The sequence below is a fragment of the Necator americanus genome, chromosome II (assembly GCF_031761385.1).
Source record: "Necator americanus strain Aroian chromosome II, whole genome shotgun sequence".
NCBI classification, from domain to species: Eukaryota; Metazoa; Nematoda; class Chromadorea; order Rhabditida; family Ancylostomatidae; genus Necator; species Necator americanus.
The window spans coordinates 7,454,806-7,478,724 of NC_087372.1; the positions used below are offsets into that span (position 1 = coordinate 7,454,806).

Genomic DNA, 23,919 nt, shown 5'->3' on the forward strand with positions numbered 1-23,919 from the left:
TGCATTGTTGGAGGGGTGTTTTTTTTTTGTTCGTTTCGCCCTCGAATGCTCCGTAATTACGAACAATATCCGGAGCGATTTGGTTTCACGGAAAACGCGAAAAAAAATATGTACGACAATCTCGAAATGCGGGAAAGACATTGCTATCGGGAATCGAGGATAATTTCCAGAAATTTCGAAGAATAAACCCGCTCCATTTTCAGGCAGATTTAATTGTTAATTAATGCGGATTTCGCTAAAAAGTGTATGTATATTTTTGTGCGTAGAGAATCTGATTCATAAAATTTTTCATCTCTGATTCCCCCAAGATTTTCCTAGGAACATTCCATATTATTGTGATTGTATGCGGCCACAATTTAGAATACCGTACCTTATAGATCGTGGCAAGATTCCCGCTGAATGCTGGCAGTTGACAGGCTTGAGAAAGTGTGGGCAAGAATGATGCAAGAGCATGAGCTCGACCTTGTGAGATGAGCGACATGTAGATGTTGAGAACGGCAGTACAAGTGGACGGTGACAGAAGATACTGATCGAATAATGGTAGATGCGGGATCAGTAACTAAACAGCAATAAGTAAAGGGGAAGAGGAGAAGAAACAAAAGAGAAAAAGAGAAACGAAAAAAACAATCACTCGAGTCAAAAACACGGAAAAAATCCCGTTCTTCAGCAACACAAACGCCTCGAAACAGTTTTTCCTGTGAAGAAAAAGCAAGATGACTTGACCTACGTCAGGTTTCTCATTGGCAATCATACTGGCAAGTTGAAGTAATGACAATTTCTCGGAACAATCCGCATCCCTAAGCACAGACAATAATTGTGGAATGTGAGCATGGAATGGTTCACGATTGTCAGCGTAGACTTGCGGTAGTACCCGTAACAGCGAAAGATTACCTGTAAAAAATTCATTAGGCTGGGCGGAGAAGAACAAAATTTAAAGAAATTTCTTATCTGCTTTTTTGGACTTTTTGAACGAAATTTCCCTGACCTGATAACATAGAGCACGCAAAAGCTCATAAAAATGCACAAAAATCGGAGTCGCCTAAGAATTTCATGCATTTCTGAGGAAATACGTTTTTTGTTCTGCAATCGCTTTAGCGAAGAGAGTACAAAAGAATCCAATTGGGATAAGCGTTTCACGGAAATGACGCAGTATGAAAATCTGGTGGAAAAGATTGAAGTCGGGATGCAAATTACGGAAAGTGGTGTGGCCTCGCTCAATTTCCTCTAATCGTCCTAAAAGAATGACGTGGGAACTGTTTTAGTTCCTACAATGTACGTTAGAACGCACCGACATTCTTGTACTCAATCCGGTCCTCTCAGCAGCTCATCCATTGGTTTTAATTGAGTGAGCTGGTGAGAGGACTCCACTGATTTTCAGCCGCTCGCTCGTGAACGCGGCGCGTGCGCAACGGTGGCGCGTTCTAGCGTAGATCGTAGGAGGAAACACCGTTTCCCACGCTGTTTTTCAGGACGATCAAGGGAATGTGGGCAGGACCACGCTAATATTTGTAATCCACACCCCGAACTCTACGTTTTCCATCAGATTCCACCACACTACGCCAGTTTCGTGACACCCAGTCTTTGAAAATTTTGCGGACCTTCTATAATCAATTTAAAATTTTCTCAACATCCATGGATTAAATCACATATTTTATGAATTTATTAGATGTTGAAGAAGAGAACTCTAAAGCCTCGGTAGGGTAAATGACACGAAAACCATCTGCAACCACCTCTCAATCACACTGGAACTATAAACGCTCTGTATCCTCACGAAAGAACGTTGTTCCGCTTTCGTGTCAGACACCAAACACTGCACTGGAGGAATATAAATAGTCTCAGTATTAAGGATAAAATGCACGGCGTCGTTTAATCCCTTTGGGATCCGCCGATTCCGCGTTTGGACTTCAATTTACCCTCGTTCGAGGTTTATGAACGCGTGTTGGGCCGTTAAAATGCCTTCGCGGAGCCAAACTGATATATCAAACCAGTGTTTTTGTCCTTTCATACAAGTCTGGTGCGACTTTATCGATCTCGGGGAGTACGAATGGCTTGGTTGGTTCGAGTGCGGTTTCGAACCATCGACGGTACAGCCGTCGGCGAATCTCTGATCAACTGCACTATATCTCTCCTGTTTGATTTTTTATTGGATCAACGAGCAAAAGACGAGGAAAGGAGGTCGGAAATAGTTGAAATAAGTAATTCAGTGAATGAGAGCTGCTATTTTGGTTTTTTTCTCTTTTTCTCTTTTTTCATTGAAATAACATTGACTTTTACACAAGGATTCGCTAATACTGTCAAACGTCTTTTTTTTTCTCGTTCTACTTCTGGATTCTCATTCTTAGATTTGATCACTTCATATTTTGTTCAAACTAGACCAGTTAGTTGAGAAGAAAATCTCGCTGTTGATTTTTCAGCGGGCGGTGAGTGTAGCGCAGTTCGTAAGAGGTTCCCTCGCAGCAAGACCGTTGATGGCTCGACACCGCACCAGTGTCATCCAAGCTTTTTGTCTCTCCTGATTCGATAGATAGACTTGTACCAGACCTGCCTGGGAGAATAAGAACCCTGGCTTGACACATCGGCTCGCACCCGCAAATCATATGGTTAGGAGACAGACATTAACCCTCAAGGATATCTGATGATATTGAGATAAGGTGTGCTGATCGAATGTGCTCACTACAATGCAGATCACAGCGGATTTTCAGGGAACATCCATCCTTTTTTGGTTGTTCAGCACATAGTTTATCGCCAGAGCTGAGCACTTTGTCATTTATGTGGACGCATTTTCATAGTACGCAATGTCGGAATCCAGAAGGTCTGCGATCGCTCCGGCAACGACAACATCTACGTGTATATATATATATATTGCTATAGTACAGTTCATCCTTATACTTCTGTATATTGGGGCGGGTGTAGTCGGTTAGAGGTTCCGCTTCCTGCACGATCAATCGGAGGTTCGAATCCGCCCCAATGCTCGCCAAGCTTTTCATCCCTCCGGGGTCGATAAATTGGTGCCAGACTTGTCTGGGAGGATAAAAAACACTGACTTGACCCATCGTCTAGCCCCGCAAGTCATTTTATAGGCCAGATACACGTTCGTAAACCTCAAATGATTCTGAATTGAAGTGAACGTGGGGGCGCATCGCAAGCGGATTGGTTTGCGCCAGAAACTTCATCCTTTTATCCTTTACTCTCGCTTATTTGGTGTACTTTGAAGCGTGAAATAGTCCTGAATGTGCTGCAAGGGATCGGTTAGTCTATTTATTGTTTCGTATGGGGACCTCAAAATACTCTGAATTGAGGTCGAACACTTTAACGGATCCTAAAGGCATTGATTAGCGCAAAACACCTTGTCGCTTCTCCTTTGTCCTTTCGTGCACAGTTAGAACCGTAAGGTTTGAGGCAAAAGCGGAAAATTTACTCCAGAACCCTTAATTCACCTTTGCGAGCATTTCAAACCCTAAGATTCCCGCCACTTACTCGTCCTACCGTTCGGGCAACTCGTCCTACCTTGGCCTGAGCTGCGTAACTATGTAGAGGATTATAGCGTATCACGAAATTGACGTATTACGGAGAGAAAACGTAGAGATCGGGTCGTAGCTCATGGAAACGAGCGTTACATCGCTCAAATCCCCCCTCTTCATCCTAGACACGGCATGGGAACCGCTTTAGAACGTACCCCTTGTACTCTGGTTCACTCCGAAACCTAGTCATATTCATTGGTTTTACCTAAATAAGCTGGCTTTAGGCCCTTATTGATCTTCGACTGCTCGCACGTGGACGTGGCGCAAAAGTGGCGTGTTGCAGCCGATTTCGTAGGAAAAAATGGCGTCTTCCACACCATTTGTTACGAAGACTAGGAAAATATAAGCGGAGCAATGCTCGTTTCCATAATCTACAACACGAACTCTACGAATCCTTGAGTTGCCCTTAAGTTTATTGGATGGTTCGACCCCACGAAATTCCATGATCGCATGATCAGCGGCGTTCGATTTGTGAGCAACTGAGTGCGGAACTCGTACTCTTATCTATTTTTATTACTAAAACAACACACACACAGTAATCGTTCTCCACTGGCAAAACCCGTATCAATAGCAAAACAGCTTAGTCAAGAAAATAAACAAGAGTGCCGACTCGAAAGAAAGGAACAAAAGTCCAGGCAGAAATCAATATTTTCCCTCTAAAAACCGAAGTCACTTACCGTTAATGATGTAGGAGATGATCTGTAATGCGTAATGTGACAACGCTTTCCCATTATGTATAGCAGCCAAGGAGATGTAGCTGGTGGTGTTCCGTACAAGTTCCTGGTTTGAACTCCCGACTGCTTTCATCGCAACTGGTAACGTCAACGTCATTACCGAACGTTTCGCATAGTGCTTAAAGCAACGATAGAACTTATTTTCTTTAAATATTCTTTTTTTTCAAATTTTTTTTTCATGTAGTTTGTAAGATTTCCACCTGTAAGTGCCCCATGTAGAAATATTTTCCTTTTCGAAATTTTTCCCGCCAAATAATAAATTACAGATTGTGAAAAGAAGCATATACACTTGTGTGCCCTCAAAAAACTGAAAGAAAAAATTTAAAAAAAAGCATCCTGGTCCTATGGATTGCGAGTAATTGAAATCTTTCTCATTTTCCTAGCCACAGTTACTGTATTTAAGCAATTACTGTACGAGAACTACAATTACAACAAAGTGGATCTTCTTTTCCACTTTTTCTTTATTTTCAAGAATTCAACAGTAGCAGACAAATTTTTTCAAGAATTTTTGGCTTGATTGACTGAGAGAAAGGGAGAAGAAACTGGGAAAACAAAAATAAATATTGTATGCACTTGTACTGAGTTCCCTCTGATAATTTTTTCCCAACTCAGCAGAAATAAACGAAAAATCTCGCACTTTTCCAACAGGACTTTAATTTTCGGATAATATCCAGAAAAGTTAACCTTATTTTCAAAAATCTTACTTACCAGCCTCTTTTGCGCCCCTTATTACCCAAGTTCTAGAGTTCTATACGACGAAAGAGAAGAAATTTTTGGGAAAAATAATTTATTGCACTAATTTAGGTCGCTTTCAATTATTTATTGGCTATCTTGAATTTTTTCGTCGTCTCACGAACACTTAGCTTACAATGATATTATATTTAATGGTTCACGTCAACACCAAAGGGTTAGTTGCCCATAGTTTGTTTTCATAAAATCCGTGCATTCACGCGTATCAGTCGTAAATGCACACCGATAAGCTGCGAAGTGAAACGTGAATGAACAAACACGAAATGCTGATGTGAACGGATGGATGCAAGAAAAAAAAGAGAACCACGTACCAAAAATAAACTGCTCAACAAATCGGAAGCGATTTTACAATGCGGTGAATCGACCCATTCACCTTCCGAATTCAGCACAGTCATCGGATGATTCAAACAACTATCAAGCACATCAACTAACTCGGCTGAATATGTCTCAATACAACCCGTTTCCCTGAACGAAGAAAAAAATCAGGGGAAAATTTCCCTGCGAAAAGAAAAAATTAGTGGAATAAATTAGTTCCATCCACAGTCGCAATCACGGCCTTACCTAATTGCCGCCGTAATTCTGGCGATAACGATCTCCACAACACTTTGATCAACTCGACGATCCACATAATGAGGAGTGTTGAAGATTTCCTTCAGACGACTGAATGCTGTGTGCTGAAAAGGAAAACGAGGAAATTTATCAGTTCACCGTCTTCTGTACCCTATTGAAGGTGCCAGAAAGTGACGTCGTTTTTATTTTCTATTTAGTAATGATAATATATTTTCTATTTATTAATAATATTGTAATAATATTTTCTATTTAATAATAATATTTTAATTGTTTCCTTTAGTAGAACCGTACACGCCGTACAATATTTTAATTTTTTGAATAATTTTTTGGCAAAAAAAAATCATCCTCATCCCATGGATATCAAATACAAATTATAAATTACACAAATTACAAATAATATGGATACAAATATACATAAATATACAAATTACAAAATAATTACAAATTATAAGTAAATTATTGCATTAATTTGATATAAATTAGAATAGTTATTCGTTTATTAATTATTATTTATTTATTAATCGTTATTTTATTTCATTTTATCATCATTTTTATTTATTCAATGTTTATTATTTGATTTTTGAATTTTCGCCCATAGAAACGTAAAAATTCATTGATGATGATGCTGATCACAAATATTGACTAACAAATAAAAATACTGCATGAAAAAAAACCGTAAAATAAAAATTTTAATTTGAAAAGAAAGTTAAATTAAAAATTAAAAGTTTAAAGTTAAAAGTTAAATTTGACGACATCACTTTCCGGCACCAACAGAAGTTTCAAATTCAATTCTAAAACATTTCACGTGGTTTTCAATCTCATGATTTTTCATAATTTTTAATAATAAATGCTAAATGAATCATGAGAACGCTTTTCTATTCTATTATAGAGCTACGACAATGACATTTAGGAAATTAAACATTGGTGACTCATCCGGACAGTACCTATCGATCGAGAAGAATGAGACATCGATGATTAAGTGATGGTAAACAGTTATTTTTTTCCTTTTCGTTGCAGTGTCCAGAAAAAAAAACGCGTCCAACTCCTATATACATCAAAAAATATTAGGAAAACTTAGTTAATTATGTCCCTTATAATTTTTTTCGTTATTTTTAGTTTTATAAGGTTTTACTAGTTTACTTTACATTTTTACTTTGTAATAGTTATAGTTATAGCTGCTCGAGAAGCAATCCAGAGTAAACAAAGTCACACCCGCCGCCGAACGTATAGACCGTGCTTTGCGCCTTACGTTCTCCTCAACGAAGGCAAGCACTGCTGCATGCTTCCACCGATCGATCGGGCGAAAATCAATGGAGTCATTCCGATAAGCTCACAAGGGTTCCTTTTCATCTTTTTTTATTTTTTATTTATTTTTAATTTGAATTTGTTTTCAAATAAGTGAATGAATAGACGAATATGAATAGATAGATTTTTTCCTTGTTTTATTATAAATTCGATTAAATTTCTTTTTAATCGTGCAATTGCATATAATTCACGAATTAGCGAACCTGTATGAGGAAAGAGTGAGAATTAAATGAAAAAAATGATGGGCACGTTGAATAAATGGGTAAAAAAAATGTGAAGATAAATCGAAAGCACAGTTTTCAGCTAAGGAAGTTAAAATTAGTCAGACCCATCAATCTCAAAAGAAGAAAAAAGTTCAATTCCAAAATTTTCTGTTCCTCAAAAAAAAAACTTCATTTGTACGGCTTGAAATGAATACTAATGCCGAATTTTGACGTACACCCAGCCTGAATGAAAAAGTTCAGTGGTTTCTTCGTAAAATTAATTTATTTTTTGCGATGAAGCCGAGTTTTTAAATTGTTAAACGTTAATAGTTATTGAAGATGAAAATGGTATTCAAAATGTGAAAATCCAGAGATTCCCAACCTCGCTCAGACTCTGGCATAGTGGCGCTCCGTCAGGTTCATTGAAACCTTTCAGGATGCTGCACACATCAAATTTACATCGATTAAATAAATAACCGATTGCTTCTTTGCTTATTATTATTATTATTATTATTATTATTATTATTATTATTATTATTATTATTATTATTATTATTATTATTATTATTATTATTATTTACTACACTCATTTAGTAACAAATAGAATGTAAACCGTAAAAATGTAAAAATGTAAACCATCAGTATTGTCCTTCTCTTTCCTTAAAATGGCATTGTTCTTCTTCTATCAGCTATGAAATTATTTACATCATTTTTCGCTCCATCGTCATTTATATCCTAATTTCATCCCTACCATCAGTAAGCCAGAAGGCGCCTCCTGGAAAAATTCCGCCCAAACGAAATCGCAAGCCTCATTACGTCCTACGATTTTCTTCTTTCGAAGACATTTCAGCTATTCTCCCCCATATAAGTACGCGAACGAATTTGCTTTCGTCTCCGATCGCGCTTCGTCGGCTACAAACCTGTGCAATTACCGCAATTACGGCCAACAACCTAGAAGCGTATATTTTTCTGTGCTATTACTGTACGATGATGACAGAGAACAGCGATCAGTTTCCTGCCGTTCCTGTATCAAGTTGTCCTTAAGATGAGAATTCACGATAAAAATTCTTGAGGTTTTTGAAGAACTTCGAGAAACGTTTTTTTTTCTGAGAAAAATCATTCGAAATGAATTCTTAACTTCTTCAAGTTTTCAGTAGTTTTAATCATTCTTAAAGAAAAAAATTTCGTTAGTTCGTTTACGTGCGGCAGTGTACGGTATTCCAGGAACAAACCATTAAGATTATAAAGCAATGAAAAACACCGAATTTATTTTTTCATTACCATATTTATTTTACTGTTTATTTTACGAACATGATGTTAGAATTTTAAAATTTAAAAAGGTTAAAAGTTGAAATTCTCTCAAACTGCACTTTTATCAGCATTTCATAAGTTTTTGATGGTAGCAGATCGCTGAAAACATGATTTCGATTCATTTTCATTTCCATTCGACTAGACTTCTATCGGGAAATTTGGAAATTTCCCATCAGAAATCCATGTCAGGTGGTTCCACAAACAATAAGACGTTGGTTTAGTAGATAGCTGATAATTATTAATATTGAAATTAATTAAGTTTTGGGTTTCAAGTGAGAGATTCTGGTAAACAGATTTTTTTCTGGATGAATATATGGTGTTGGAAATTTGCATAATTTTTTTTATCAAAAAGTGGCCTGAAGGTGGTAAAATCAGCGATCAAACGAGATCAACGATCGAAGATTTAAAAAAAGACACTAAGGAGGTTGATATGTATATCTTCATTAATTTGACATTTATTTTTGTTTTTAATTGATTTTCTTGAGCTGTGGGCTGGGTAAGGAGATTCTCAAAATCCCTTAAAACCTCACTAAATTCCCCTCAATAAATTTCCATCTTAGAGAAAATTCATGCAAGTACGAAGAGGAACTGATTGCTGTTCTCTGTCATAGTCAGAGATACAAAAATATCCGCTGCTAGGTTGTTGGCCGTAATTGCGGAAATTACATTCTCGACATCCTGGCAACAATTTATCGACTACTAAGGGATCGAAAGCGTGCAGCTGCGTTACGAACTGTCGACGGTGTCGAACTATCGACTGCACACTAGCTATTAGACCTCTTAGCACTACACTAAGAGACATCTCGACCAAGTAAACGAATGAATCTTTCTGGGATTTGCTTTTTCCCGAATTTCTCCCAATAGATGAGTTGAACAGTTCGCGCGACTGCTGCTGCGAAAAACAGCGCCGCTTCTCGTTACAGTTCTTATTCCTGAAAAAAAAAAACGGTTGGAACTGTGCTTGTGACAAGCTAATTGAAAGAACTTGACAACTACAAATAGAATTTCTTGTTTTTCAAACGGAACCAGATACACCAAGAAGCATCTAACCAGTGTGTAACTGGGGAATTACTTCGTTTTACAACGAATTTATGTTTATGTTTCGATTAACTTTCTCGTTACTCTATAGGAATGGTTTTAAGGGATTTTGAGAACCTCCTCACCCAGCCCACAGTTGAAGAAAATCAATTAAAAACAAAAATAAATGTTAAATTAATGAAGACATACATATCAACCTCCTTAGTGTTTTTGTTTTCAATTTTCGATCGTTGATCTCGCTTAATCGCTGATTTTACTACCTTCAAGCCACTTTTTGACTACGAATCATCAGAAATTTTCAACACCATATATTCATCTACAAGAAAAAAATTCTGTTTACCAAAATTTCTCACCTGAAACCCAAAACTTCATTAATTTTAATATTAATCATTATTAGCTATCTTCTAAACCTTATTGTCTTATTGTTTGTAGAACCACTGGACATGAATTTCATGGACATGGAGGTGGGACCTTTTTTTTGTTATTCTTTTATAACCCAAGATCAGTGGGAAAAATTCTATTACTTAATTAATATTATTTACTTGATAAATTTACTTAATTATTTACTTAATAAATTAATCAGTCAACTCTATAGTACCTTTTAAGGTCTACTCTTAAGCTCTTACGGATTAAGATTTTTATTTTACAAGATTTAAGCGTTAAGATTTAAGAATAATTCTAAAATATTTAAAACGTGAACTCTGCTCTTAGGAAAAATAACTCCAACACTACTTACAACTCTGTTCATAGGGTATCAAGTTCTGAAAAGGGAGAAAAGTTACAAACGCTGGGCGCGCCTTTCTCGAAAAAGTCCAAGATTCGGATTTAGCAAAATCTTAAAATCTGAGCCAGTTGGAGAAATTCACTGCTTCGAAAAAAGAAAAAAAGCGGTCAGAAGGAATAAAATAAAGCAGAAAAGGAGAGAAGAGAAGGGATAGCAACATGTCTCTAAATAAACACGCAAAAAAAAAAAACGTTAGGTTGCTCAAGGTTAAAAGAAAAAATAAAAATTTTACAACTGTTGGAAATGTATGTAACGATATTGATATTCAAATACTGCAGAAAAGCAAAATTAGAAGAACTTGGAAAATGTCAAGTTTATGGTCCTCATGGGAACGATAAGGCCGCGGATAAGCTGTTCGCTAGCAGCGATATTTCATTTTCTCAAGAAAAGCGAAGCGGCACTTCTCCACAATTTCTTCTCTACTATTTTCTAATTATTAATATTTAAGATAATATATAAATATGAATAAAATAAATAATATGTAGTATTTTCTAGTTCCTAATAATGGAATAATATATAATATATAAATAATATATAATATTTTTTTTCTAGTTCCTAATAATGGAAATAATTACTTATGCTGTCACCATGCATCATATTTATTCTTCCTAGAAGTAATTCTTCGACCGAAAATGCGGGTGATCACTCTAATTTGAGAAATTGTTGAGAAAATTACGAGTTCTCCCATTCAATCCGCCAATTACAAGCCACTCCATCAGATGTTCCTCCTTCACTTTTCTTTGTCTTTTCTTCTTTCTTTTTTTTTGGCGACAAAGAAATCAAAGGAAATGAGAGAAACTACATTCCGTCTAATTAGATTTTCGATTTGATGAAGTCACGCGGCAAAGTGAACGACCTCCCAAGTGGAGGTAATCGAGGACGACGTGCCCATGAACGTAAGAACTACGACGAAATAGTGGGAAAAGTCGCGGAACTTCGAACATTTCACTAACTGAGGGGTTCGACGGCCCAACATAAATCACGTTGCCTGCTGGAAGATAGCGCCGATGTCGCCAAATTGTCCTCCTTTTTTAAATGAAGTGAGCAGACAAGTCAGAACGATATAAAAGTTACTTCTTCCATTCGAAAGAAAAAATGTTTTTTTCCAAAAGAAAATTACATGCTAATAAGAGCCTGACTGTGCCTAACTTATTCCCACTTTTAGAGCTTTAGAGCTCAACAATATTTTTTTAATTACAAAAAATTCTCCTTCCAGTAATTTTTTCCACCAACTTCTTCGAAATTAGAAAAATTTTTTCGTGTAATGAAATTTTCGCTTGCCCTTTACAGGACAGCGGTAGCTGTAGCCTTTTTTCGGGGGAAATGGTAGTGATTCTGCCAGAAAAACCCTTGTCGGCATGTTTTCTTCTCCTCCCAAGTCTTATCAGAATATTCGCATACAACAACATATAAAATCTAGTATTCTAGTAAATAAAGTATAACATGCAGAGAGGAAAATCGATAAATCGATACAAGTCCCCATATTCATATGATCCACTTCATTTTATTCATTATCGACGTAGGTCACAGCTTTTACCTCTCTCAGAGCACAGTGTGTAGAAGAAAAATTATGAAAATCGTTAAAATCAATATAGTCGGGCGACCGAATCGATATCGTCACACGGCAGCAGCATATTTAATGTGTGTGTAATTAGGCATCTGCATCAAAACTCTAGAACCGCCCAAGCGCTGAGATTTCATTTAGAAAATGAGATCGATTAAAATCGATTGAATCAGTACAATCAGTCAATGCGTCGACAACAGAATGCAAAAAAATAGCCTACTTTTTCCCCAATTTAAAGCAATTTATTACAGAATACGATAAATTTCCAATTTTCTCCAAAAGCCCTTCGACTTTTCAGGAAAAAGTAAAAATATGGTTTCTGGTTTTCCAAGAGAAACACCTTTTTAGGCCCCTAGCCTTCCCCTTTTCGAGCTAATACTAACCCATGCCACCACAGAACCAGGAGCCCCCTCCAAAATCGCACCTCAACGGTTCCGAGCAAGTTTAGGATACTTGCTTCTTAAATTCCCCTCTTACAGTTTCTTTTGTCGAAAAATTCCCATTTTCAAAAAATTTCCATGACGCCAAGTTGTGGACGAGAAAACTCGTCCATCAGTACAGTCTACTTTACTTTCAACCTCTCTCCTCTCTCTTTGCTTCTTTCGTCCGCCACAGATTTTCTGATTGCTTCGCAAATACTGCCATTTTTTCAAACATACGAGGAAAAAATTCATCCTGACTGCTATTTGTTCGCAAAAAAAAGTGGGAATAAAAGATTGACGGAGAGATTCCCGGACAAACAACCTCTTCGAGAGAAAAACGATAACTTTTTGTGGTTTATTTTTAAAAGTAATACTCGAAATTTTTACTCCCATATCCAGAGGACCTAGCCTTGTAATAAAAAAATTAAAAATTTTCCCCGTCTCATCTTCAGAGAATTTCCCTAATCTTTTTTTCCCTTTCCTTGACTACAGGCCATGATCCGCGTAGATCCGACCTCTCAGCTGAGCTTGGATAAGCCTCTTCTTAGGATCATTCCAATGGAATAAATTTGTCATCCTCGTGAACTCAAAACACGAGCAATCGATGTGCGAAAGAAACGTTCAAATCCCACTACAAATCCATGTTCGGAAAGAAAATCCGGCTTAAAATGGTAGTTCGGAAAGAAAATCCGGCTTAAAAAGGCATTTCTTTGTCGAAACTAAAGATTATATGGAAAATATGAGAAATAAAAACATCAATGGATGGATAGCACGGATGGATTACTTGCAATTACATAAAAAAATAATTCATCACTTTAATTTTTTTGGTTTTCATTTCTTTATTTTTATTTTGGTTTTTCATTTTATTTTTTTGTTCCATCCTTATAAATACGATTGTCATTCTCAATTAAGTATTTCTTCTAAAAGACGGCTATAATACCACTATTTTTGTAATTTATTTACTAATTATATCTTTAAAATTATATCTCAAGGACCTTATATGTCTTTTAACTTATTTTTGACCCTTATTTGTTTTATTAGTGATTAGTTTACAGTGCTCAAAAGTAGCAGAACATAGAGAAAGCAAATTATATTTTTTTTTTAGAAATAGACAATAAAGCATAAAGGATATGTAAAATTTAGTTGAAATTAAATTTTATTCATTAATTTAAATTATCTATCTTAATTTTAGCAACCAGAAATATCTTCATATGTAGCTCTTCTCGTTTTAGAAGAGCTACATATAAAGCTATTTCTGGTTGCTAAAATCATATATATTTATATGTAAACATGTACTTTTAGAGAGTTTAATAGTTGTATAAAAGAATTAACATAAGTATCTCAGAAATAGCAAAAAAAAAACTCAATTATTACCCGGAAATCTGGAAAGAACAGCTAAAAATTAACTGTTCTTTGCAGATTTCCGGGTAATAATCGGATCTTTTAGATCCCTCTCGTCCCTTATCTCTATTCCTTCAAGCATAACAATTTTTTTTCTGGCTGAGAATTCCATGTGCGATCAAAAATTAATGCTTGAACGGGGTGTTTCCATGGTTTCCATGTTCCGCTGATGAATGAGAAGATTACGTTTGAACCTAGTAACGATCCACACTAATATCTAGTAACAGACCTCTCATCTCCCACGGCGGCGATGTTCAACCGTGATGATCGATTCGGTGCCACAACAAAAAAATTTATTAGATAAATACCAAATAAATATAAATATTTATTAGATATTAAAAAACATTCTCACGTTGGACACGTATAAAAATTATCGAAAAATAAATAAAAATATATATATATATAAATGGGAGGAAGAGAATTAAATAAATATCAAATAAACAAATTAGTAGAGAAATAAATAAGAATTTTTTCTGTGCTCTGCACTTCTTCTTGAAGACTTTTCCTCCACGAGACGCGCCCACAGAACTGCACAAAACGCCATTTTCTCGCATAAAACGTATGAAAATTATTGGAGAATAAATAAAAAAAAATAAAAATAAAAATGGATATAAATAAAATAAAAAATAATAATAGAATAAAAATAAAATAGATAAATGGAAGATAGAGAAATAGATAAATATCGAATAAACAAATTAGTAGAGAAATAAATAAAAATTATTTATGTGCTCTGCACCTTTTCTTGAAGACTTTTCGTCCACAAGACTCGCCCATAGAACTGCACAGCATGCCATTCCCTCGCTCCCTATCAAGCGATATTTCGCGAAATTTTTACCGGGTCCTCGCACGAAAGAAAATAATTCATTTCTGTTGACTCTTCAGCGATTTTCTATCGCTCGCAATTTTCCGTCTGCGTGCGTGTGTGTGTGCGTTATCGTTTCGTGGCACGGAAGGACATACATCAAACATATTTACCAGGGTGTTGGTGAGTCAGACATTTAAAAATCGCCTGATTCATCGAGGCTCTCTCTGTCTCGATGTGAGCGAGGTAAACAACACCAACACACCCGTTGAATACTGCGCGAAACGGTAACGCAAATAGTTTCCTCAGTCTCGTGTGTCTCAAGAAACATTTTAGCCGCTCGGAAAGCGATTCCCCGGGAAACCGATGACGAAACGTTGTTGGATCGTCCCGTTCAAATAAAACCCGGCTCAAACCCGCGCCCAGGTCCCTATCGTTTTATTGACAGTGCATGTGGAGCAAAAACTAGACGCTCGCTTTGAAACGTATCGTGATAGCGGGCGGGGGGCGGCCGGGTGGGCTGGAGAGTCGGTTGTGACTCAGTCAGGTCGTCTCTGCTAAGTCATGGCCAGCCGAGGAATCAATGTGATTCCGACTAGGAACCAGGAGGTTCGCGGAAGAACTGTAGATTGAAAAAACCGATGGTACACGGTGTTAGAGAGTGGTTTTCCGCGGTAGACTCACGAAAGTCAGAGAAAAGCTCTTTACGATGCCGACAGTATGCGTTTTCCGAGTGTGGTGGTGGCGGCGATGGCGGCGATGGCGGCGGCGGTGCCTCACCGTTTCGTTTCAAGGTGATGTGCTGGTGAGAACGAAACGAACACCGTAATCGCCGATCGCCATCAGGGAAGCCATGGGAAGCCGCCAGTCTGAGCCGCTGCCGCCGCCACCGCCGCCGCGTAGAGATCTCGAACTTTTGAACCTGTCGTTGAGATCAGCTCTGAAGACAACATATCACAGAAATGACATCTCTCCAGGAATAGATAGGATGATGGAACACATTTCTTCACATTATCAATTTTCCAGGTAGATTTTAACCGGGAGGGGTTAGCGCACCCCCGCAACCCAACCCCCATACGAGCTCCCATTTGGCTACCACTAAGCCGTCTTAATGACTGACCGTCGCGCTGGCAAGTACAGGGAGGAAGTTCAGCCGCCGCCGCCGCCACCGCCGAAGGAAGAGGTGGAGGAGGACTCGGTAAACAAACACTACAGACATTAGACATAACATCGCCGATGTCACAGCACTCTATCAATAAATGGAAGACAAAAGGACATAAGTGCATAATTGAAGGTTACAAAAACTGCACCGGAAACACTGTGAAGGAGGAGGGGAAAAAAGAAAAATGAGAACTATTTTATTACTTTATAGGAGAAAATACAAAAAAATAGAAAAAAAAACATTATAAAAATGGAGAGAAAATTGAACTGAAGGGGAAATAAACTGAAATGCAGTGAATCAAAATACCTAAAATCTACATTGTTGTTTATCTTTATTTACTATTAATAAATCTAATCTACAATTATTATTATTTAATCTACTATTTAATGTTAATTTATATTAACCTAATATTAATTTATTATTATTATTTAATCTATTATTTAATACTATATGCACTATTAGTTACTGTATATTAGTTAATCAATAATTACCGTTATTTACAATTATATTTGTGTTACTTATTGTTGTTATGTAGTTTTATTTATTTATTTATTTATTTATTTATTTATTTATTTATTACTGTATGCATTATCAGTTATTATATAACAAATTAATAATTACCATTAATTACTATTATATTTATGTAACTTATTGATGTCATGCATTTTTATTCGTTCACTTATTTATTCGTTTATTTATTTATTTGTTTATTTATTTATTTATTTATCTGTATATTACATTACTTTCATCATTATTTTTGAGTTACCGTATTGATATTCGGACGATATCACAATGTTACAATGTGTTAATTGTTAATATGTTAATCATTGTGATAGATAAATAAATGAATGAATAAATAAATAAATAAATAAAATATTGATATTTAAGTTATGTATCGATTACCATATTATTTATTGGTATTTAAGTTACTTATATTTATTTATATTTGACACCGTAAGCGATCGCTTCTTTTTAACTCACTCAAAATTACCGTCCTCCTGGAATCCGAACCCTTTTGCCCTGTTCGAACCGAAATCGAAGACGTTCTTTCTATCGTAAATGTGAAAATTATTCCCATCGCATCAGCACTAAAGTGAGAGGAAAAACTTTGCCCAAATTTCATACTCAAACCTCAGTAAGCGAGAAAAACTCCCGAAGAAAACCAGTTTCTAATTTACTAGTTAACTACATACACAGACTAGAGTTTATAGTCTTTTCGGCCGAAATGATACTGTAGATTGGCGAGCAGGTGGTGTCGATGTTTTACGGGGTCGTCCGTCATCGAGTCGTTAACACTGTGGAAACACTATCGAAATCTATAAATGGGTACCAGTTGTGGAATGTAACGGTACGTGTGTCCATTGTTGTGCAGAGAGCAGATCTATATTCCGGATGATATTCATACCAATCTCAAGAAAAAAACGTTGGAAAAAAGTCCAGAAAACACTGTAAAACTCCTTTTTTTTCGTGTGAAAAAAAATCACAAAGAAAAAATGGATAATTTTTCAAACGATGAGCGAATTTTCCATCACGTCTTTCAGCGCTCGCTCTCTTCGATCATTCTCACAGCTTCAAGGACGTCGCTAACGTTTAAAAATCACTGCGTTCACATCAACTCCCCCCCCCCCTCCCCCCGCCCACTCCGCCAGAAAAACCGCTTCAGATATGTATGTATGTATATACACCATTCAAATTTTTGTATATATTTACCATTTTTATACCATACACCATTTTATATATATATTTCTCATATTTCCCACTCACATCCGTAAAGTTTTAATTTTTTAATTTCCACTTAAATATAGGGATTCGAACATCTAATAAGAGGGAAAACGCGTTTTCAAACATTTTCTGGACGATTTTCTACTCCTGAACAGACTTGATTGTCTCGAAAAACTCAAAAAATAAGGAAAGAGGATAATTACAGTGCATGTAATTATGTGCAAGGAGAAAAATCCCAAGAATACAGCCATTTCTGGAAATTCTTCTCATAACAATATCATTTATCAGTATTCGTTCATTTTCCGGGTAAAACCCGGAATAGTTCAAGGAATAAGGGGAGTTTTTCTGTTTGGTCCCTCTTTTTCTCCGGCTAACTAATCAAAATTTTCGAAATATCCTAATATTTCCAGAATAATACTTCGTAATTCCTCCTATATAATATACTAAGAATATAATATAATTCATATCAGAAGAGAAATGAAATAATTTCTCAAATACTATAAATAAATGTTCAAAAAATCTGATTTTTCCGTGGAAAGAAATAAAATTCCATAGGAAATTTTTGAATTTTTCCCTCCTACTTGCACATACGTACGTCTCAAGTCGCCCTTCAAGCCGGAACTTATGGTTCCATCGAGCATTGTGCTGATTCGTCCTGTTTCAATGCAGTTACTTTCCATTCCCACATTTTTTCTCCGCCGCATTATCGATGGCAATTTTTCGTAAGTCCAACTAACCATATGCACTGTAGTTCCTTTCCAGAAAATGGAAGAACGAGAAAAAAAGCGATGGAAACAATTCGATCGTGCTTGAGGATATTTCTATCCGAAGCAAAAGTACTTTTTTCCCATTACTGATCTTTTTTATCTTTCATGTTTACATTCAAAAAAAGTAAGTAGTGGAAATTTTTTCCACTACTTACTTTTTTTTTGAAAAAATTAGAGAAGTGGAAATTAGAGAAGTAAATAATTAGACAAGAATTATTGAACGGTAGAAATTAGAGAAAATAGGAAAAGAAAAATTCCTGAAAAAAGCAGGAAGTAGGAAATATAAGGTTAGTAAGCCGGTGGACTCTGTCGCAAAGAATTACCAGAACACTTTAAATAGCCAGTACAAAGCATATAATAATCTGATAAATATATACAAGTAAACAAATAAATGGAATAAAAATAAATAAATGGGAAAACTCTTGTTTCAAGTTTTTATCACAGTAAAAATATAAACATTATGGTTTAACCAGAATTATGAGTATTGTTTCTGGATTTAGTTTGTCCAAAATTACTAAAACAGGTATTCACTTGAGCGATAATGACGCAATGATGATTATGAATGTTCAGATGAACATTCGAAATCGATTCGAATCTCCGAGCTATTCGAAGTTCTGGGAAATTCCGCCATTCAAGTATCCGCATAACTTGGAACTTGCATGAAATTTGAAATCCTCGAAAATGACTACATTCTCCGAATACTCGAACATTCAAAGTGCATACTCAGAACACTCGTTCAATAGCCTAAGGCAATATCCATGCTTAACGTCTCTTAAATAGAGTTTTTTTTTAAGAACCAGCATTCCTTGGAGATCAAAAAGACCAGTAAAATCAATTCAAGAGGAAAAAAATATGAGCCTAGTCCCATCCTTGGCCTCAAACCATCGATCATTCCAAGAAAGGATTTAAAAACCTATTGGAATTCTAAAATTTCCACCACTAAAGCAAGGAGAAAAGGAATGGAGGTATTCATGCGAAAATAAACGAGGCAGCATGAAATTTCTGACTGCACTGAATCCCTCCATATGAAAATTAAAATTAAAATAAATAATAAAATAAATTAAATTAAATTAAAAAATTGAATCCTTGAAAGAGAATAGGAAAGGTTTTCACTATTATTCTTTTACAAAACTTGGTTCCAAAACTGGAATCTCCCATTTTTTTTTCACCAAAATCGACAATTATATTACAGTTGTTCTAGTTGGAAACATCAAAATACAAACGTGTAAAATCCTGTGTTCTGTGTTTTTTTTTCGATGACAATTCGCTACGGGTTATGATTCACGGATAATTGGGAAAAATTCACGTGGAAAAAAATTCCAGAGAAAAAAGACTATTGGACGTATTGACTGGAGAAATACACATTGCTGCGATGATTTACTGGAAAGGTATGTTGGTCGTGAGGGAAAAAAAGAAAAAATTGAATATGAAAAAATACTGTGCTGGTGTGAAAGCGATGAATTCACCTAGAACTGACTATTCTTATTCTTAAAAGGGGAAAAAAAAACCAGAAAAAACCTATGCACAAATTCCACGGATAGGAAATATTTCTGTTTTTCATGTCAAAATTAATTTCAGACGAAGAAAGTAACCATGTTACGTACGTAAGCGGACAAAAAAAATAATAATAAACAAAAAATAAAAATCATATTCAGTTTGAGAGACTCACAAATTTCAGAGGAATGACTTTCACAGCGACAACCAAGTAGAAGTTCAAAATCAGATATTTTTGTTGATGGCAAAAAAAAACTGCTTCACAAACACTGATAAGGACAAGAAGAGTGGAATTCCCTTTGAAAAAAAATTAACGGAGTTCAAAGGAATCAGAAAGGAGAGCGGGAAAAATCGAAAAGTTAATTTCTAGACGTTGAATCTGGCCTAGACCTTGATCAAGGACATGGGCCGCTCAGCTAACCACCTACAACGTCTACTTTGCAGTCCAATCACCTAGCAATTATAACGAATAATTGAATTTCTTTTTGAAAAGCAAAAAAAAAACTCTTTGACTAAGTTGTACAACTCCAAATAAGTAATAGTTCAAATGCCGCACAGGTCAATTCGCTATAAAACTATCAAAGACGAGACGAGATGTTACCCTGATGTTCAGGGTCATGTGTATGTCATCGAATAAAAATAAACGAAAATCAATTACAAGAACGACAGGGAAATGGAAGCGAAATACGGAATGTGCACTATTATTTACAGCTATCCAAATAAAACATCGTAGTGCATCGTACGATCCTTTAATTACACAACAATATCCACGCCGCAACACATATGTACATATTCCCCGATGGGAATCAATCACTAGGTCAAATCTCGTAGATCGAATCAAAGATATCGTAACCAAGCGCGTTCACATGTAAAAACAGCTTCAAAAATTGCTTAAATCGCCGAAAATTGTGAGAAAACCACGAAAACCACGTGAAATTCGAAAGAAAACGCTGGGATCAGCCAGATACCGTACCAGATCGGTGATGACGTCGTAGTCGGACAAAGTGAACAGTTGACCAGCAGCGTTAAGTTGGCGTTGCGCCAACACGCTGGTCATCAAGGGGTGCATGGTCCGACTGTGCGTCTTCTTCGCATCGATTGCACAGATAGACGGTAGGCGGAGACAGTACGTGAATGCGGGAGTGCACAGCGTAAGCGATACGCGGATAGCGTGTCGATCGTGGATACGCAGCCTTGTTGTGGTGCGAGTGGTTGGTTGCTGCGATAACGTACACGACGAGTGCGACGACGACCCACGGATATGCTGCTGCTGCTGACGTTACTGCTCCAGCTGTAGTTTCAGTTTCCAGCACCGCCGCCGCTGCTGCTGCTGCCGCCACCGATGACGACGACGACGATGTCAGTAATGGCGGCGGCGGCGACGGCGCCGTCGAACGCTCGCCGCCGCCGCCGTTGCCGCTACAGCAACCGCCGCGCAGCTGTACAGTCCCTCCGTTGTGACGTAATCGATGCGCAATAGCTTGCATCATAAAAGCGTTTCGCATGTCACTTTAGCTAGCTCGGTGACTCAGTCGCAGGTCCGGAATTGTTCAGGATACCATTCTATTTCGTCTACACTTCTTCAGTAACGTCTACAAACCGTTCAATTGAAAAATAATGAAGACTATGGATCGAGAGGGCATGTTTTCTGCGCTATTTTGAAAAATTTCGAAATTCTCATGAGATACGCTTAGATCTTTATGGCTAAAAGATAATTAAGAGATCATCCGTAGCTAATTTTCGAAATACTACGATGGGTACGTAAAAGTTTCACTATGATTATTTACAATGACTCCACGACTTTCGAACTTTTCCCGGAGTGACGATATCCTGACTTCTACAAATGAGCTGGAATGAGCTCTTCCTCGTGGCAGGGCCATTTTTGAGTGATTTAAATTTGAAGCATCCAGATTTTTAGACTTTTCAAAGACTTGATTTCTTTAGATGTAATCTGTCAAGAAATAGAATCTGAGAATTGGCTCCAACTTACTTCCTAACCTTTCACTGGGACGAAATCCTGGAGAAAAATCGAGAAAATTTAACCAGAACTTCGATGCCAATAAACTGATCGTGAACTGGAGATCCAGGGATTCTTGAATTTTTCTTGAAACTATCCATTTTCTTAAAATAAAAAAATTCTGAAAACGTCTCAGAGATATTGTTCGAGTGTACAATAAATAGCCGCCGGTACTTATGTTTATCCAGGTGTCCGCAACGCTTTTGCATTAACTCACCAAAATACGCTTGTTTTCAATCAGACAGTGCATATTCTTCGCTATCTTTCCTCTCTCAATCAACGCGTTGCCGTACAAGCCTGGCGAAAACAAAAATATGTGCCTGCACTCGCTATCATCAGCGCGAAATGGATAATTAATCGAGTATTTTCTAAAATTAGTGCAGTGCGAAGGTGATGGAACTGGTGTTTTTTTTTTCTTTTTTCCTCTTTCCTTTCCTTCTCACATCTCCCTCTAATTTCCCATTTATTTTTGTGAACTATTAATGGCATTTATCATATAGTTCATTTTCACGATGACTGTGCGTTCAATCGATAAATTCTCAGATTTTCAAAGGAAAATGAAAGATTTCCATTGGAAAAATGGTTAATTATGGAATATGATATGGAGGATCCTTTATGGGAAATTTATATAGAGCTTCTTTTTTTTGTAAATATAAACTGGTCTTCACTTTGTACCATTTTGTCTCTATTAGCAATATTCTCCAATAATGTTTTCTCAATAATTACACAGAGAGAAATTTTCTTCAATTCATTGATGTAGTTATTTGCAGGTAATACATGTAATTATTAATTTATTGTTGATTTTAAAAATTTTTAAATGCATCTACAGAAGAATTATTTTTTTCAAAGATAGCCATAAAAAAGAAAAAAGAAAACTCCGTTAAAATTTAGAAGACTGCCTCTAACCTTATCATCATTTCGTGAAGTTAAATATTTTTTATTGTTCTACTGTGGCGGGACTTATGAGACTCACCAGGAAAAAAATGAGAAATGAGGGGAAATATGGTGAGTTTAGGGAATTTCTCGTTACCTTATGATTGTTAAATGTCATCGATAAGTTACAGTAATTATAAAATTCAAAATTAAATTTAATTATAATTAATAGAATATTTTATAGATATATAGGTTTATCTAGATACACAATATATTGTGGGACAATTAAAACAGCACAGAGCTCGTTATTCTCCAGTCGGGACCCCCAGAGAGCTTCAAAAAAGTGTCAGAATAAAATCATGTGTATAAAATTATGAGAAAAAAAAAGAACAAACGTTGACAAGGAACTCACCTTAGACTGTAGTACTCGTTGTAGGACATATTTTTGATCGGATTCCGGGAAAACACCGGGATGATCGCCTAAGAGCATTGATGGTAGGACCCGGAGGTGGTGAACAGCAGCAGCACTGCTCTTCACATTCTCATTGCTCCACTGCAAACATCAAAATACGAGTTGAAGCACTTTGGTAGCGATGACCGCAACTGATCAAATAGTGCCGATCACGAAAACACCGGGAATGAGCGGTTGTGAACAAGTTCTACTTAGAAACCTACGAAATTTTTCGTAAACTACTAAAAAAGAGTAGGTATATCTATTTCTAGTTCTTTATAGCTCCCAATACCTTTCCAACATACCTTTTTATGACTTTGTTTCATCTTTTTTTTTCACTGATCCTTCAAAGAGTTCATTTTCTCCTAAATCGCCATTTTTCTGGCAATCACTATCGTCTAGGAAACTTTTTCCGTGGGCCAAATTTGGATGTTTCTGCGTCCTTTTAGGTGGTTTACCTTATGCAGAATACTTATAAGAAATTATTTAGAATTTCAGATCAAGAAAAAGCTAAATTTTCTCCGTGAAATTTTAAAATTTGAATTGAATTTGAAAACAGAAATTTCTCTGTGAATCAATCGCAACTTCTCATGGATTCTCCAGGAAACCCATTAAGTTACTCTTCGTATCGAAACCAATCGAAAGGAGTTAGGAGATTAGGAAGAGTGATAAAAACAGAAAAATAACGGAAATCCATAAAATCCACAAAACAAATCCCCTCAGCTAAAAGTTGTTGCCCAGTTATTCTTCTCAAAAAAAAAGTGGAAAAAAACTCACCTTCTATTCCTAAATGACTCATTAGCATATGGAGGATAAATATTGCGAAAAAAATTTTAAATTGCGGATCTAAGTGCATATTTTCGGAAAAGTTCACGGAACTAACCTTTGAAATGGATGAATCCTTTTTTGAACCGTCCACGTTATTCATGTAGCCTCGGGGGAACGTATGTAGTTGTGCAAACATTCGTCGACACTTAGAAGGCCAGTCCTCGTTGTCGAACATCATTGTTCGACCGTGCCCCGTTTCT

The 23,919-nt window shown here is 36.4% G+C and overlaps 1 protein-coding gene across 2 annotated transcripts in view; it reads right to left on the reverse strand.

Annotated features, from left to right (window-relative positions):
• The window catches only part of RB195_017089 (uncharacterized protein), a gene marked incomplete at both ends in the record, with an annotated part of 36,533 nt that extends 12,636 nt beyond the window's left edge, over positions 1–23,897 (reverse strand). The window contains 9 exons of one of the 2 annotated variants that reach the window (XM_064183927.1): positions 371–559; positions 728–891; positions 4,199–4,373; positions 5,317–5,470; positions 5,567–5,679; positions 20,524–20,743; positions 20,808–20,989; positions 22,853–22,993; positions 23,775–23,897. In XM_064183927.1, the coding sequence (XP_064039808.1) occupies positions 371–559; positions 728–891; positions 4,199–4,373; positions 5,317–5,470; positions 5,567–5,679; positions 20,524–20,743; positions 20,808–20,989; positions 22,853–22,993; positions 23,775–23,897 (1,461 nt within the window). Of the gene's footprint in view, positions 1–370; positions 560–727; positions 892–4,198; positions 4,374–5,316; positions 5,471–5,566; positions 5,680–20,523; positions 20,744–20,807; positions 21,056–22,852; positions 22,994–23,774 lie in introns of those variants that run through there. The other variant, XM_064183928.1, reaches the window with a different exon arrangement.
• Positions 23,898–23,919: the final 22 nt, after the last annotated feature.